General features: G+C 44.0%; 1 protein-coding gene across 1 annotated transcript in view; it reads left to right on the top strand.

Annotated features, from left to right (window-relative positions):
• The window catches only part of csmd3b (CUB and Sushi multiple domains 3b), a 1,929,854-nt gene that overhangs the window by 1,442,392 nt on the left and 472,311 nt on the right, over window positions 1–15,151 (top strand). The window contains exon 21 of the mRNA XM_085993978.1: window positions 11,888–12,044. Within this exon, the coding sequence (XP_085850104.1) occupies window positions 11,888–12,044 (157 nt within the window). The remainder of the gene's footprint in view (window positions 1–11,887; window positions 12,045–15,151) is intronic.

Genomic DNA, 15,151 nt, shown 5'->3' with positions numbered 1-15,151 from the left:
CGTAAGGTACCGATCTGGCTTTGAAAAATTTTGGGCTTGCATGTTCTGCAATCTTGATTTTTGCCTTAATTCCTCTCAGTGTTCCCAGTCCCTGCTGGAATACCTCTTTAGCCTCGTCCAATATTCTGGACAACCGTTCAGGTTTGACATCTTTCTTTCCGAAATCTACCGTCATTGTGTTTAGTGAGTGCCAGTCTATCTTTATTTTCCTGATCCACTCCCGTCCCAGAAGTGGTGGACCTCCCTCGGGTAGTACATATAAGTCCATTCCTTGGTGATCTTTGCCCTTGTGTCTCACCTTGACTATTATCTTTCCGATGGGGTATACTTTATGCCCCGTGTATGTCTGCAATACTATCTCCGTATCCCGTAGGGGAATATGTTTGAATAACTTTTTGTAATCTTGTTTATTCATGACCGTCAACGCCGATCCGGTGTCCACTTCCATCTTCACTTGGACTTTTGCAATCTGCAGTGTGACCCAGATAGTTTGTCGGTCAGCTTCTTTACTCACATTGTGAATCCTCAGACTACCCAGTTCCTTGCTGTTGGGGTCTGAATCCGAATTCAGATCATCTGGACTCTTCACAGTCACCTTATGTACCTTTCTGTACTTCTTCTGCGGTGACTTATTGTTGCTGGTCTTCTTTCCTGACCGGCATACTTTAGCTATGTGACCAAGTTTGCCACATTTTCTACATTCCTGGTTTTTAAACCAGCATTGGTTCTGGTCGTGTGTTGTCTTCCCACAACGGTAAATTTCGTTGTACCCGAAGTCATTTGATCCACACTGAGTACCGCTGTCTTCAGCTGCATTTCCGCAGTGCCTCTCGCTGCGGCTTCGTGCGATGCTGCAATAAGGACAGCCTTATCAAGTGTAAGATCGTTCTCTTCGAGCAGTCGCTTTTGTGTTCCTTCCTTCGACATCCCGCACACGAACTTGTCTCTCAGTGCCTCTGTCAGATTTACCCCAAACTGACAGTATTTTGCTAGCCTACGCAGTTCAACCAGGTACTCCGCGTTGCTTTCCTCCTTTAGTTGCGTTCTCCCGTAAAATTTAGCTCGTTCCGCTAACATCAGCGGTGTGGGGTTCACATGATCCTTCAGGACAGCAACAATATTAGCGAAAGACTGATCCGCCGGTTTAGCTGGTGATAGAAGATGCTTCAATAACCCGTATGTCTTCGCACCCATTGAGTTTAGTAAGGTTAGAGCTTTATCATAATTTGCTATCTTATTGACCTTACAATATATCTCGATGCGTTCTACATATGTGGTCCAATCTTCCACATCAGAATTGAATTCGTTGATGTTGCCACGCTTAGGCATCTTTACAATCTTCCTGAGAAACAACAACGAAATTTTTCTTTAACTTTTTTTTTTCAAAAATGGCGGTTTCCCGCGCTTGTCTTCTTCCCCGCCCACTTTCAAAATGGCGGTTTCCCGCTCCTGTCTTCTTCTCCGCCTACTGGCGGGAGGGGTAAGCTTTTCCCTCGGGTGACGACCGCTGGCTTTCGGGGTTCGCAGCCTGCGCGCCGGCTTCAGTGCGTTCTTTGTTCCCTTTTCTCGGCAGGGCAACCGGCGCTGGGGACAACCCGTTGACGGCGAACAGTTCCAGCCGCTGGCTGAATCTCCTCGGTCTCCCTCGCTCAGCTCTGTCTCTCCCGCTCGCTCGGGCTCTGTCTCTCCCTCAGCGGCTTCCAATCGCGCCTCCCAGCCCTCTCGCAGTCCGGTCCTTTCCTCCCCCGGCTGCGGCTGAATTCTCCGCGGTTTCTTATTTTTATTTCTTCCCGCGCCTTACGATCCCGGTCGCAGCGCCTCGCGGCCTCGGTAGCTGCCCGGCCTTTCACCGGTCGCGGTCGAGCTGTCTCACGACGCTGTTGCGTCTCCCAGCCCGCTTGTAGCCCGGTCTCTCACACCGGCTGCGTTCCCGCTGGTAGCCCGGTCTCTCACACCGGCTGCGTTCCCGCTTGCACCGCGGCTTCCGTGCCCCACGCTGCCCCAGTCTCAGCGCCTCTGGGCCCGACTTCTGTCCGGCTCCTTTCCCCCCGACCATGGTCGAGTTCACCGCCCTTCCTCCGTTCTTTTTTTTAAATTTTCCCCCTACTCACAGTCAACGTGGCCGACTTGCTTCTCGTGGCTGATCGGCTCACTCACCACCGTGGCAGAAGGGACGATCACTGCCTGTTGCTGATGGAAGGCTTCGTGTCTGAATTCTTCCTTCTTCCTTGCTCTGCAGACTCGAGTCTTCTCTCAGCAGAATGACGAGGGCGGGTGCCTCCTCTCGACGCTCGTTAACTGCTTCGGATGTGTCGCTGCCGCAGGGTAAGATCGAATTCGTCGCCACTGTAAAGTCTGTGGGTTATATGGTGAATTAATACACAGACTACAAGAGTAACTTTAACAGGACTTTACTATTCGAAGGTCAGGGCGAATCTGCCCAATCAATCCTTACACAGCATTTATATACCGGTGTGGTCACCACCGGTATTACAGTATACAGTAGCCAAGACAAAGTAGTGCAACCCTTAAAATAGTTCTCTTAAAGGTGGAACGTTACATACACTACACACGGCTCCCTCGAAATTGGACCTTGAGCTTCATCTGAATAATTCTAATGAGCAGAGATTGTCCTTTGACACTCGATGTGTGCTTGAATGCTGGCACCAAGTGCCCAAACTGAAACCTTGGTGCTAAACTGAAGCTGAAGCAAGCTGTCAGTATAAGCAGCAAATTGGTGTAGCAATCTTTGTAATCACGTTGTGGCTGGGAGTTACAGGGAACTTGGAGATTGATCAATTCTCTGCAGCATTACATTTACATTACAATGCTAGCTATTGGGAAAGATTATTATTCAATTGCTAGCATTCTTTTAGATGGAAAATCAAAATTTATTTTTGTACATTAGGGTACTGAGTAGCTAAAAGTGGATCATCAAAGGCTATACTTTACTTATCATATATAATTACTCTGTCAAATTGCTACCTGGATCTCTCCTTTTGAACAATATCAGCAACGAAAGCAGAGGGGAAAACAATGGGGGGAGATTTAACTTAATAAAAACGGGTGGGTTCGGGGTGGGTGGGAAGTTAAAGTATTAAAAATCTGAATCCCGACCAGAATCCGTCTCCAACCCGCCCACTCCCGGTTTTATCGGAGACGGAACGGGGGGCAGGCAGCCAACCCCATGCCAAGTGGCAGTTCATCTACTTAAATATTATAATGAGGCTGGAAACCGCTGCTTTAATCTCCATTTTGAACTTAATTTTAGCTGGTCGGGTTTTGCAGGCTTCGTGAAACCTGACAGCTAATGGAAAACGAGGACTGCTGGATCTAGGAGGTAAGTGCCTTTACACTTAACTCCTAGATCCAGCATCCCTACCTAATCCACCCCCCGCGATCAGAGACCCGCCTTCCAGGCTTCCGATCACCCCCTAACAAGGCTTCCCCCCTGCCACCTAGGTCTCCAATCCCCCAAGGGGCCTCTCCCCCCGCCCCCCCCCCCTCCCCACCCATGTTCCTTTGGCACCCCCTCCTTCCCCCGCTCCTCCAGCCGCCGATTTTTGCTGACAATTCCCCTTCTTCCACTCCTCTGGCCATCCCCATGCTGTTTCCGACCCCCCTACCCACCGTGCTGCTCCCGGCCCATGATCACGTCAGACCCCGCCCCATGTTGCTCCTGGCTCACAATCACTTCAGACCCAACCCCCATTTTGCTGCTGGCCCACGATCACTTCAGACCCCCACCACGCTGGTGCCAGCCCATGATCTTTTAGCGACCCCTCCCCCCGTTGTTATTACCCACTGCAAATTCCAAGCCAAAAAATGATGCATTTTAAAAGCTTTCAAATGTGATTTTTATTTTAATTTCTAACTTACTAATGTACCCCAATATAACTTGAAAATAATTTTATATATTTTTTAAAAGTGAATGTCAATAATTTAAAATTGGGTTACTCAGAGGTGATGGATTGACACTGTGATTAAAAATGCTTATTTTTTTGATTAATCTATTTTCAGCTGTTTTAATTAAATGTCACCAAGTTACCACTTTTAAATATATGATGGAAAACATTTTTAAGCAAATTTTTTTTTTTTAATTACATTTCTAAATATTGCCCGATTACGCTGGTTCATGGCAGATTTTGCATTTGGCGATATGCAAATGAGTTTCAGCGGAAACTCTGGGGAGGGGGAAGAAAACACTTTTCAAAATGGGCGCAATTTTGGGCTCGATTTGCACCGGAATTGGCAATTGTGCCCAAAGCGGAAATTCTACCCACTGCTGTTTATTTTTCTTGTAACAGAAGTTTCCGTCATTACCTTTCAGACTTTCCCTCTGACAGAACAGCATCTAGAATGTGTGACATGAAACTAGACAGAAAGAAACATATCTCAATGGTGCTGATTCCCTGATGAGTAATACTATGACGTTTGATTGGCTGGAGTTTGAGCGGCACGGAAATAAAAAGCAATCACTTCAAATTCAATTCCACATACTTTCCATTTTATTGTTTCATGAACAAAATGGATTTAAATTGTGATTTCTAATGCAGTTGCTTATTTTAGTGAATAGTATAGATTGAAAAAAATTGCTGATTCTTGTTGCTTAGCAAAGGAAAAGTATGATGACGAATATGTTTTGTACTATGGTGTTAAATAATAATTTTCTACAGCTCTCTAAATGGCTCAGTTGATAAGTAAACTTCCTGATGTGGAAAATACTATTGTGACCAGGGAAGTGCTGGGTTGGCTAATCTCAGCCAGTGCAATGGCAGGGACTTTTGAACTTTTCAATTTGCCTCAGAATCACTGGTTTAGGAAGGGGTTCCTGCTCCGAATTAATATTCACTCACTACTGCTGGAATACGATCCCATGTGGCTGTTGCATGAGCACAGAATTTGGCTCAGCTATGATGCACCCACCCGCAATCCCCCACCTCCCCAACCCCCACCTCCATTCCAGGAACACATTCCAGCAGGAATCAGTTAATAGGTTTACAAGATAATTATGGATGAGGAACACCCTCTTAATTTATCCGTCCAGAGATATCCTAATGTTCCCTCACACATGGAGCACGACCATTTGCGCAAAGTACCCATGGGCTCCTGCAGAACTTTTTTAATTTGTTTATGGGATGTGGGCGTCACTGGCATATATTGCCCATCCCTAATTGCACTTGAGCAGGTGGTGGTGAGCCGCCTTCTTGAACCACTGCAGTCCCTGTGGTGAACGTACTCCCACAGTGCTGTTCAGGAGGGAGTTCCAGGATTTTGACCCAGCGGCAAAGGAATGGTGATATACTTCCAAGTCAGGATGGTGTGTGACTTGCAGGGTAACTTGGAGATGGTGGTGTTCATATGCACCTGCTGCCCTTGCCCTTCTAGGTGGAAGAGGTCGCGAGTTTGGGAGGTGCTGCCGAAGAAGCCTTGACGAGTTGCTGCAGTGCATCTTGTAGATGGTACACACTGCAGCCACGGTACGCTGGTGGTGGAGGGAGTGAATGTTTAAGGTGGTGGATTGGGTGCCAATCAAGCAGGCTGCTTTGTCCTGGATGGTGTCGAGCTTCCTGAGTGTTGTTGGAACTGCACTCATCCAGGCAAGTGGAGAGTATCCCATCACACTCCTTACTTGTGCCTTGTAGATGGTGAAAAGGCTTTGGGGAGTCAGGAGGTGAGATACTCGCTGCAGAATATCTAGTCTCTGACCTGCTCTTGTTACCACAGTATTTATATGACTGGTCCAGTTAAGTTTCTGGTCAATGGTGACCCCCAGGATGTTGATTGTGGAGAATTCAGTGATGGTAATGCCGTTGAAGGTCAAGGGGTGGTGGTTAGACTCTTGCTTGTTGGAGATAGTCATTGCCTGGCACCTCTGTGGCGTGAATTTTACCTGCCACTTATCAGCCCAAGCCTGAACGTCGTCCAGGTCTTGTTACATGCGGGCATGGACTGCTTCATTATCTGAGGAGCTGTGAATTGCACTGAACACTGTGCAGTCATCAGCAAGCATCCCCATTTCTGACCTTATGTTGGAGGGCAGGTTATTGATGAAGCAGCTGAAGATAGTTGGGCCTAGGACACTGCCCTGAGGAACTCCTGCAGTGATGTCCTGGGGCTGTCATGATTGACCTTCAACCACCACAACCATCTTCCTTTGTGCTAGGTATGACTCCAGCCAGTGGAGCATTTTCCCCCCGATTCCCATTGACTTCAGTTTTACTAGGGCTCCTTGATGCCACACTCGGTCAAATGCTGCCTTGATGTCAAGAGCAGTCACTCTCACCTCCCCTCTGGAATTCAGCTCCTTTGTCCATGTTTGGACCAAGGCTGTAATGAGGTCGGGAGCCGGGTGGTCTTGGCGATACCCAAACTGGGCATCAGTGAGCAAGTTATTGGTGAGTAAGTGCCGCTTGATACCACTGTCGATGACACCTTCCATCACTTTGCTGATGCTTGAGAGTAGACTGATGGGGCAGTAATTGGCCGGGTTTTTGTGGACAGGACATACCTGGGCAGTTTTTCACATTGTCGGATAGATGCCAGTGTTGTAGCTGTACTGGAACAGCTTGGTTAGAGGAGTGTTTAGTTCTGGAGCACAAGTCTTCAGCACAATAGCTGGGATGTTGTCGGGGCCCATAGCCATTGCTGTATCCAGTGCGCTCAGCCATTTCTTGATATCACGTGGAGTAAATCGCATTGGCTGTAGACTGGTTTCTGTGATGGTGGGGACCTCAGGAGTAGGCTGATATGGATCATCCACTCGGCACTTCTGGCTGAAGATGGTTGCAAACGCTTCAGCCTTTTCTTTTGCACTCATGTGCTGGGCTCCACCATCATTGAGCATGGGGATATTCATGGAGCCTCCTCCTGCCATTAGTTGTTTAATGGTCCACCACCATTCACGACTGGATGTGGCAGAACTGCAGAGCTTTGATCTGACCCGTTGAGTGTGGGATCGCTTAGCCCTGTCTATAGCATGCTGCTTCCGCTTTTTAGCATGCATGTAGTCCTGTGTTGCAGCTTCCCCAGGTTGGCACCTCAATTTTAGGTGCTGCTCCAGGCATGCTCTTCTACACTCCTTATTGAACCAGGGTTGGTCACCTGACTTGATGGTAATGGTAGAGTGAAAGATATGCCGGGCCATGAGGTTACAGATTGTGGTGGAATACAATTCTGCTGCTGCTGATGCCCCACAGCGCCTCATAGATGCCCAGTTTTCAGCTGCTAGATCTGTTCTGAATCTATCCCATTTAGCACGGTGGTAGTACCACAAAACACGATGGAGGGTGTCCTCAGTGTGAAGATGGGACTTCGACTCCACAATTACTGTGTGGTGGTCAATGCTACCAATACTGTCAAGGACAGATGCATCTGCGACAGGTAGATTGGTGAGGACGAGGTCAAGTAGGTTTTTCCCTCGTGTAGGTTCTCTCATCACCTGCCGCAGGCCCAGTCTGGCATTTTGTCCTTCAGGACTCGGCCAGCTCGGTCAGTAGTGGTGCTACTGAGCCATTCTTGGTGATGGACATTGAAGTCCCCCACCCAGAATACATTCTGAGCTCTTACTACTCTCAGTGCTTCTTCCAAGTGGTGTTCAACATGGAGGAGTACTGATTCATCAGCAGAAGATTTCCTTGCCCATACTTGCCCTGAAGACATGAGACATCATGGGGTCCACAGTCAATGTTGAGGAGTCCCAGGGCCACTCCTTCCTGACTGTATACCACTGTGCCGCCACCCCTGGTGGGTCTGTCCTGCCGGTGGGAGAGGACATATCCAGGGATGGTGATGGAGGAGTTTGGGACATTGGCTGAAAGGTATGATTCTGTGAGTATAACTATTTCAGGCAGTTGCTTGACTAGTCTGTGGGACAGCTCTCCCAATTTTGGCACAAGTCCCCAGATGTTGTTGAGGAGGACTTTGCAGGGTTGATTGGGCTGGGTGCGCCATTGCCGTGTCTATAGCCGGTGCCGAGGTCGATGCCAGGTGGTCTGTCCGGTTTCATTCTTATTAGTGTGTTTTGTAGCGGTTTGTTGCAACTGAGTGACTTGCTAGGCCATTTCAGAGGGCAGTTAAGAGTCAACCACATTGCTGTGGGTCTGGAGTCATATATAGGCCAGACTGGGTAAGGACGGAAGATTTTCTTCCCTAAAGGACATTAGTGAACCAGATGGGTTTTTACGACAATCTGATAATTTCATGGATACCATTACTGATACTAGCTTTTTATTCCAGATTATTTAATTAACTGAATTTAAATTCCCCAGCTGCCGTGGTGAATTGAACTCCAGCATAAGTCAGCACCTTCAAACTAGACTGAAGAAAGTTTCAAGGAAAAATACTTATTTGCTTTATGATGTTACAGAGCTGAGAAGGCAACAGACACAGTCAGCTGTGAAAACAGCAGAAAACTAATTTTGAGTGACCACTAAGCAATAACTTTAGATCAATGAAAATCAATATTGAGTTTATTTTTTATTATTTGTTGTATGATGCTTCATTTGGGGATTTACTTTCATGTGCAAAACTGGGAAATTGTTCCATTTCTGAATTAGTTGAGTCTGTTTACGAAAATAAATTAACTTTTTTTTACAATCGTTTCGACAATGGCTTCAAATTATGCTATGGAATATTGGCAGATGACTGCTAATGTGTTTGCCTGAAATTCCCCTCTCCATTTTTTTTAGCAGTGGCACTAACCCATTTATTTTACAAAGTGCTGGGAGGAATTTCAGTCAATGCGTTACCTCGCAGTGTTTGCAATTACGGTTGCCAACCCTCCAAGTTTGCCCTGGAGTTTCCAGGAATTTAAGATTAATCTCCTGGACACTGCTGCAAGCAACCCAGTTGAAAATTCATAGGGGCCTTTAAAAAAAGTTTTTCTTCATATTCTTTGAACACTTTTGTTTATTAGTTATAGAAATATTGGAAATGGGAATTGGATTTGACTGCAGGGCTGTTGGAGGCCGGAGGCCTTGTGATGAAACTCCAGGAATATGTCCAACCCTAATTGCAAGGCTCATGTGTTTTTGGTGCATATTGGATAGAGATTAATCCAGTTTCTTAATTTCTTAATTTGGATTCTAAAATGAGTTCACTGACCTGTGACATAAGGACTTCTTTTTGCATAAAAAGCCGCCATACTTGCTCACCTTTAGTTCAGTTTCAATTCAGTCTAATAGCTGGGCATTGTGCAATGAATAACTGTATCCCCTGATTGATCTACAAAATTTGGGCTAAAGATTAGTTTCAGCCCGTTTTCAGATGAAGAATGGTTGACGCTGTGGGAGTGAGCACCAGAACCCAGAGGCCTGAGGCTCGACCAAAACTGGGCCTCAGGGCTCACCAGCATAATTTCAGGGAGCTGTGGATGCTAGTCAGGCATCCAGAGGCTTGTTGGCAATGGTCCTGTGAGGGGGGGTGGGCGGGGGGGGGTGCACAACAGAAAGGGTGGGAGGCCAGAAGCAGCTTGAAATAGTGATATGGAGCTGGGATGAGCACTCCTGCTTCCCCCAACTCCTTGTTTAGGCAAAGTTAAAAGAAAATACTTACTATTTTGTTAGCAGTCTCCAGTAGTTTGTTTAAGGACTGCTGGTTAGATTGCTGAAGAACCCAAAAACCTGTGTGGAGCCTGCCTGCTCAGTCCTAATGAACATCTGAGAGAGGTCCTGAAACAGGCATAAGACCTCTCGTTAGCACATACAAGGACCCTAATTTCTGTTTTAGCTGCCTAAAGTATTGTCTGACCTAATAGGGCATCAGATGTATTTCAGGTACCCATGGGTCATGAGAGACTGCACTGGGAAAATGGTGCCTTTTTCCCCCATTTTATGCCTTTGTCCAATTTCCCCCTAATGCCTTTGCAAATAGGGGGTCTACCACCACTGAGGCCCCCTTTACAAAATTCTTTAGTGACTCACTGCAACTTGTGGCGTGAATGCTGTGGTCAGTATTCTTAGGTGCTTGGCAGCCAAATCAGCAGTCCTTCAATGGACTGCTGGAGGCTGTCTTCCGAACGATAAGTTGTAATTTTTTTTCTTAACTTATTGTGGAGCCAGGAAGAGCAGTAATGGCCCACCCGGCCCCACATTAAATTCACGGGCCACTACCAGTCATGCTCTTTGTCCCCCGCCCCTGCATACCACAGATGCCAGCCAATCTTCAATCTACCTCCGGGATCATGACTGGTGCCTGCAGTTTGCCGCTAATAAATGAGTGAGGCCGGTGGACAAATTTCCCATGGTCCTTCTAATGACCTCATTAGACGCGTGCACTACACTGGGATCGCACCCAAATTCGCACATGATCCAAGTTCTAGGTCACTGTTTTCTCCAGAAGTCTTGCAGATTCTGTGAGAGATATGTTTTAAAGAAGGTATATTAACACCTACCAAACTGTTCCAGCTTTATTGTTTTCCAAATGCTTGTGCTGTCAGTCTCTTAGTGTTTTTGTAAAATAGCTTACTTTTAAATAAATCTGTTATTTATAGCCTGAACATAATGATTATGGTTATTTATGGTTATTTACCACTCTTGAGAGTAGACAGGAAAATGCGTTGGGCATTCTATGTAATCTCCAGTGTGTTATGCTGTAATTAAGGGGTAATTGTTCATCTATCTGTCATGTTATCATACTCAGGGCACAAAAATAGCATGGGTTTTGGTTTGTAAGGGACTTGATTGCTTATGCAAATTGCCTTTCTGCTATGAGCAGAAAATCAAAGTGTTGGGTGGTACTCAAATCACACCATTTGCCTTTACAACATTTTCTGTTTTTATTTTTACAAATGCTTCTCACCAGTAGCCAGATCCCATCTGCTTTCCTTTCCTTGTACTAACTGATCCACTAATCTGAACAGTAAAATTAAACTTTAAACAAAAAATATATTAATCAGTCCAAGATTGTTGGGCATTTCAAGCTTTTCTATTGTACGTGTGCAAATCCCAGATTTATGGAAAAGTAAAATAGTTCTATTCTATCAAGTTGGATGGAACTGCAGCACCAAGGAAGGGGAAGAAGTCATTTTGGGTGAAGAGTTTTGCACTTTTATGATGACAGATAGATGTCAGAATTTGGGATGAATTCATATTGCAAATGCAGCCATAAATTGGCATTAAATCAATAGTCTCATATTCAAGATGAATCCAGTCGCCTTTTGACATTTTTCAGGGTTGTTGTGTGTGTTGACTCTGATTTTTGCAAAGGTTTGGAAGTTGGATTAGATAGGTAGCATGGATATCATCATTTTAGTTATTTTCCATCGGTTCTCATTCTGTTTAAGATTTTTTTTAAACCTACGCCATTTCCAATTCCATCAAGGAATTAGTTGCAAGCAGTTCATTTTAAAATATATACATATATAAAACTATTTAAAGAGAGAGCCAGGATAGCCCATTAAGCTACTGGTAGTCATAAATAAAAGTGGGAAAAAAAACATTTTTGTACAAAGAGAAAACGGCTAAGAAAGGATGACAAGGGGAAGGTCAGAACGTGTGCTGCTGGGCTGCAGCAGTTTTAAAATGATCTAATTATTCCTTTGTTCTGCAATCTACCTCTACATCGGAGACCTTTCAATGCCATTGTAAAGATTTCTGAAAGGCTGGATACAGCCACAAAAGCACGATGGAAAGAGAATGAGCACAGAGAGCCCTGTGGAATGGCAAGCCTTTCCAAACTAGGTGTTTTTAGTTCCATCTTTGAGTTTTGTTCACAGAAAGGATTTTCATGTTTTATTACAAGTTTATACCCTTAAGGGGGCCAATTATTATCTCTGCGCCATGATACTATCATACCATACATTGTATTAGTTCTATTTTACTCACATTTCTGCATCTGTTACTTTATCTGATAGTGAAATGATCTGTCAATTTGCCTCCTTTGTTAGATATATGATGGGAAAGACAGTTCTACTCATCTTCTGGGGGCATTCTCTGGCACTGGGATGATGGGATTGACTTTGAGCAGTACATCCAATCATCTATGGTTGGAGTTTAATACGGACTCTGAAGCAACTGATGAAGGTTTTCAGCTGGTTTACACTGGTGAGTGCTTCAACCTCCTTTGTTGTGTATGGTCAAGGGAACTCATTATATTGTTTTTTCTTGTACAAGAACCAGATTTTAGACAATATAAATTCTATGCTCAGTTGAAATTTCCTACCATTATAGTTACTCATTAATTCCAAAGTGGTGTAAATAAATTATTATGGGCGCAATTGCAATATGTTGCGCAAAATTGTTCATTCATTTTCAAAGAGTATATCTTTTTCAAAGAGCATATTTGTTTAGCTTTGGTCAACAGGTTATGTGATACAATATATCTGTTTAATGTGTTGAAACTACTTGAAAATGAAAGAATTCTTAAATGGGTACTGCCTTCTTTAAAGGGTCTTTGAAAAATCTTGTTTAGTTTGTGGGTGCGAAGACCCAGATGAGCTGTGTACCACTTTCATCATGGTAATGTCAGGCTTGCCTCCTGGAGGCAAACTCAACAGCAGATGGGGGCATGGCAGGGATTGGCATCATGGCTTCAGTTCTGAGGTTTGCTTTGCTGCTGATAAGAATTTATTGAAAACCATAATAACACAAATGATTAATGTCCTCTGCATCATAAGGCCCAAAAGTAAAAAGAAAAAAATGCAATTTTATATATTTTTAAAAATAACTTTTGTTTATCTGGTTTACATTTTAGAAAATTTTAGACAGCCCACTCAAAATCCTACAGTGTGTCAACCTTAGATGATGTAACAAATAAATTATATAACAATAGGTTTCAATGCAATTTATATCGCCACACAAATAAATGCTTTCTAAATATTATTTCATGAGTTTGCTATCCCTTTAATGTAATCTGAGCTTGCATAAGATAATGATCATTGAACAGAATTACCCTATGAGTAGCCATTACATAGTGAGTTATGGCTATAATGCTGAATTAAATGGTGAAAATTAAAAGCAACCCTGAGCAACATAGTTTAAGATGCAGACTTCTCTTCTAATAAGTTTTAGGCCTTGGGCTATCAGACAGTCAAATCTGTTAACTGTAGGTTTAATAGCTTTTGTAAGTTTTTGTTAATTTTTTATGCCTTGTAGTGCAGTTCCTTTTTGAAGGCCTCCTAAGTATAACCCATAATATGAGAATTTTAGCCAAGCTATTTTCAGTTGCACACTCAGATAGAATTGGAGTCACTTCTATGGATTTTTGACAGTGCAGAAACAGAGCTTTGTTAAAGCACAGCATCTTATGCCACAGCTCATAGCTAGTGCAATATCTATCCATGGAACCTGTAGTAGCATTAGTTGTAACATGTAATGCTTCAGCCCTGCCTTTCAAGTTGAAGAATTCTTAGATATAAGGCATCTTAAAACCTTTGCCCTCAGAGGGAACCATGTCTCATCAAAAAGCCATAGAAACAACTCTATCTGAGTGAGCAGCTGGGAAGACATTGACTAAAATGCGTTGTAATATTGAGGGTTCTGTTCAGGAGATTGGCCAAGGAAAGGCCAGGTATGCACCGCACTGCAGGAAATTAAAGAAAAGTGACTATAGTTTTTGTGTTTTGTGACTTAACAGTAAAACTTGTTATGCCAAATTGACAATAATTCTAGTCACAAAACTACCAACAACTCTCACCTGTCACTCTGCCCATATGTTAGAAAAAAATGTACATTTTACAGCACATTTCACATCCAAAGCACATCACAGCCAATCAATTACTTTTGAAATGTAGTTACTTGCTACTTAGATAAACACAACACCAATTTGTGCATCTGTAAGGTGCCATAAACAACAAATGAGATAAATGACCAGTTAATTGTTTTTGATGGTGTTGCTGAGGGAGAAATGTTGGTTAGAACACTCAAGAGAACTCACTGCTCTTCTTCCAAAAGTGCTATGAGAACTTCCATATTCACTGTAACAGGAAGGCAGGGCCTTGATTTAATGTCTCATTTTAAAGGTAGCACCTCTGACAATGTAGCATTCCCTCATCATTCCACTGAAGTGACAACCTGGGCCTGGAGTGGGGATTGAACCCACAATCTTCTGACTTAATTGTGAGAGTGCTACCAATTGAGCCAAACAGCTAGCTTTGCCAGGCTTTATATAATCTGGCTATTTAATCACGTGATTATTGAACAGTTCAATTCAGGAAGCCCTTAACCGTTTTCAGGAATGTTCGAATTTTGTACTTCATGAGAGTATTCTGTAACTAAAGGAAATAACCATTTATTAATTCTGCATAACATAACGTTTGTTGCTGTATGGTCAGTTAAACAGCAATAGATGTCAGGTCATAGAGTTTGTGATGGTTGACTTACATCCAGAGGATTGAAATTTACAATGGGGTGTCCATTTTTTTTTCTGAATGAAACACTAACAGTAAAATGGACTTTTGCTGTGTATTATTTCCTCATGTGGGAGTGGAGGACCTCCAGTGCTCAGGGTCTTTGCTATTACTGTTCTCTCAGTTTAGTAAAACACTTCCCATCATCATCAGCGTAAAAAGAAGTTCACAGAAATTAGAAGGTGTGCCTTTGGATTTTTGGAAGTGCTGGATGCCACTATTACTACATCTGACTTGTAGGTGGAAATTTAATTCAGATCCATGACTTGTATGAAATCACAATTGGAGAACACTGACCAGAACAATTGGAAATTAGATTGTAGTGTATTTTTATTGCAGTTGTTCTTTGATTATGACACATTGACATACATGTAGCATATCTGATGCATTGTTCTGGTGAGTAAATGTTACTGAGTTGTTGAAGTTGTGGATGGCCCTGGGGATTTATTCCAGGCAGTGACAGCGCTGCTAATGATTACAGCTGTGTTTACCCATTGGGGTTGATTTTCAGTGTGCCGTGAGGCGGGCTTTTAGGCCTGCGGGGGGCAGAAATCCAGAATTCGGGGGTCCCGACACCATCCCGCCCAAAATCCGCCTCCACGTAAGTTTCAAAGGAGGCGGGTACCCGCCCCGCACTGGGACCCGCCGACCCAAGGCGAGAAGGAATTAGTGCCAATTAACTGCCTGTTAACAGGTAGTTAACAGGCAGTTTTTAGCCTAATCCCTATTTTGAGGGGTGTCGTGTGGGATTCCCAACGGCTCCAAACCATGCCAGGTTAGAGCAGGCGAGCCGTCGGGTTGAAG

The sequence above is a fragment of the Somniosus microcephalus genome, chromosome 7 (genome assembly GCF_052327205.1).
Source record: "Somniosus microcephalus isolate GS21.2 chromosome 7, FLI_Smic_1.0, whole genome shotgun sequence".
Classification (NCBI taxonomy): Eukaryota; Metazoa; Chordata; class Chondrichthyes; order Squaliformes; family Somniosidae; genus Somniosus; species Somniosus microcephalus.
This window is presented reverse-complemented; position numbering and strand designations above follow the sequence as displayed.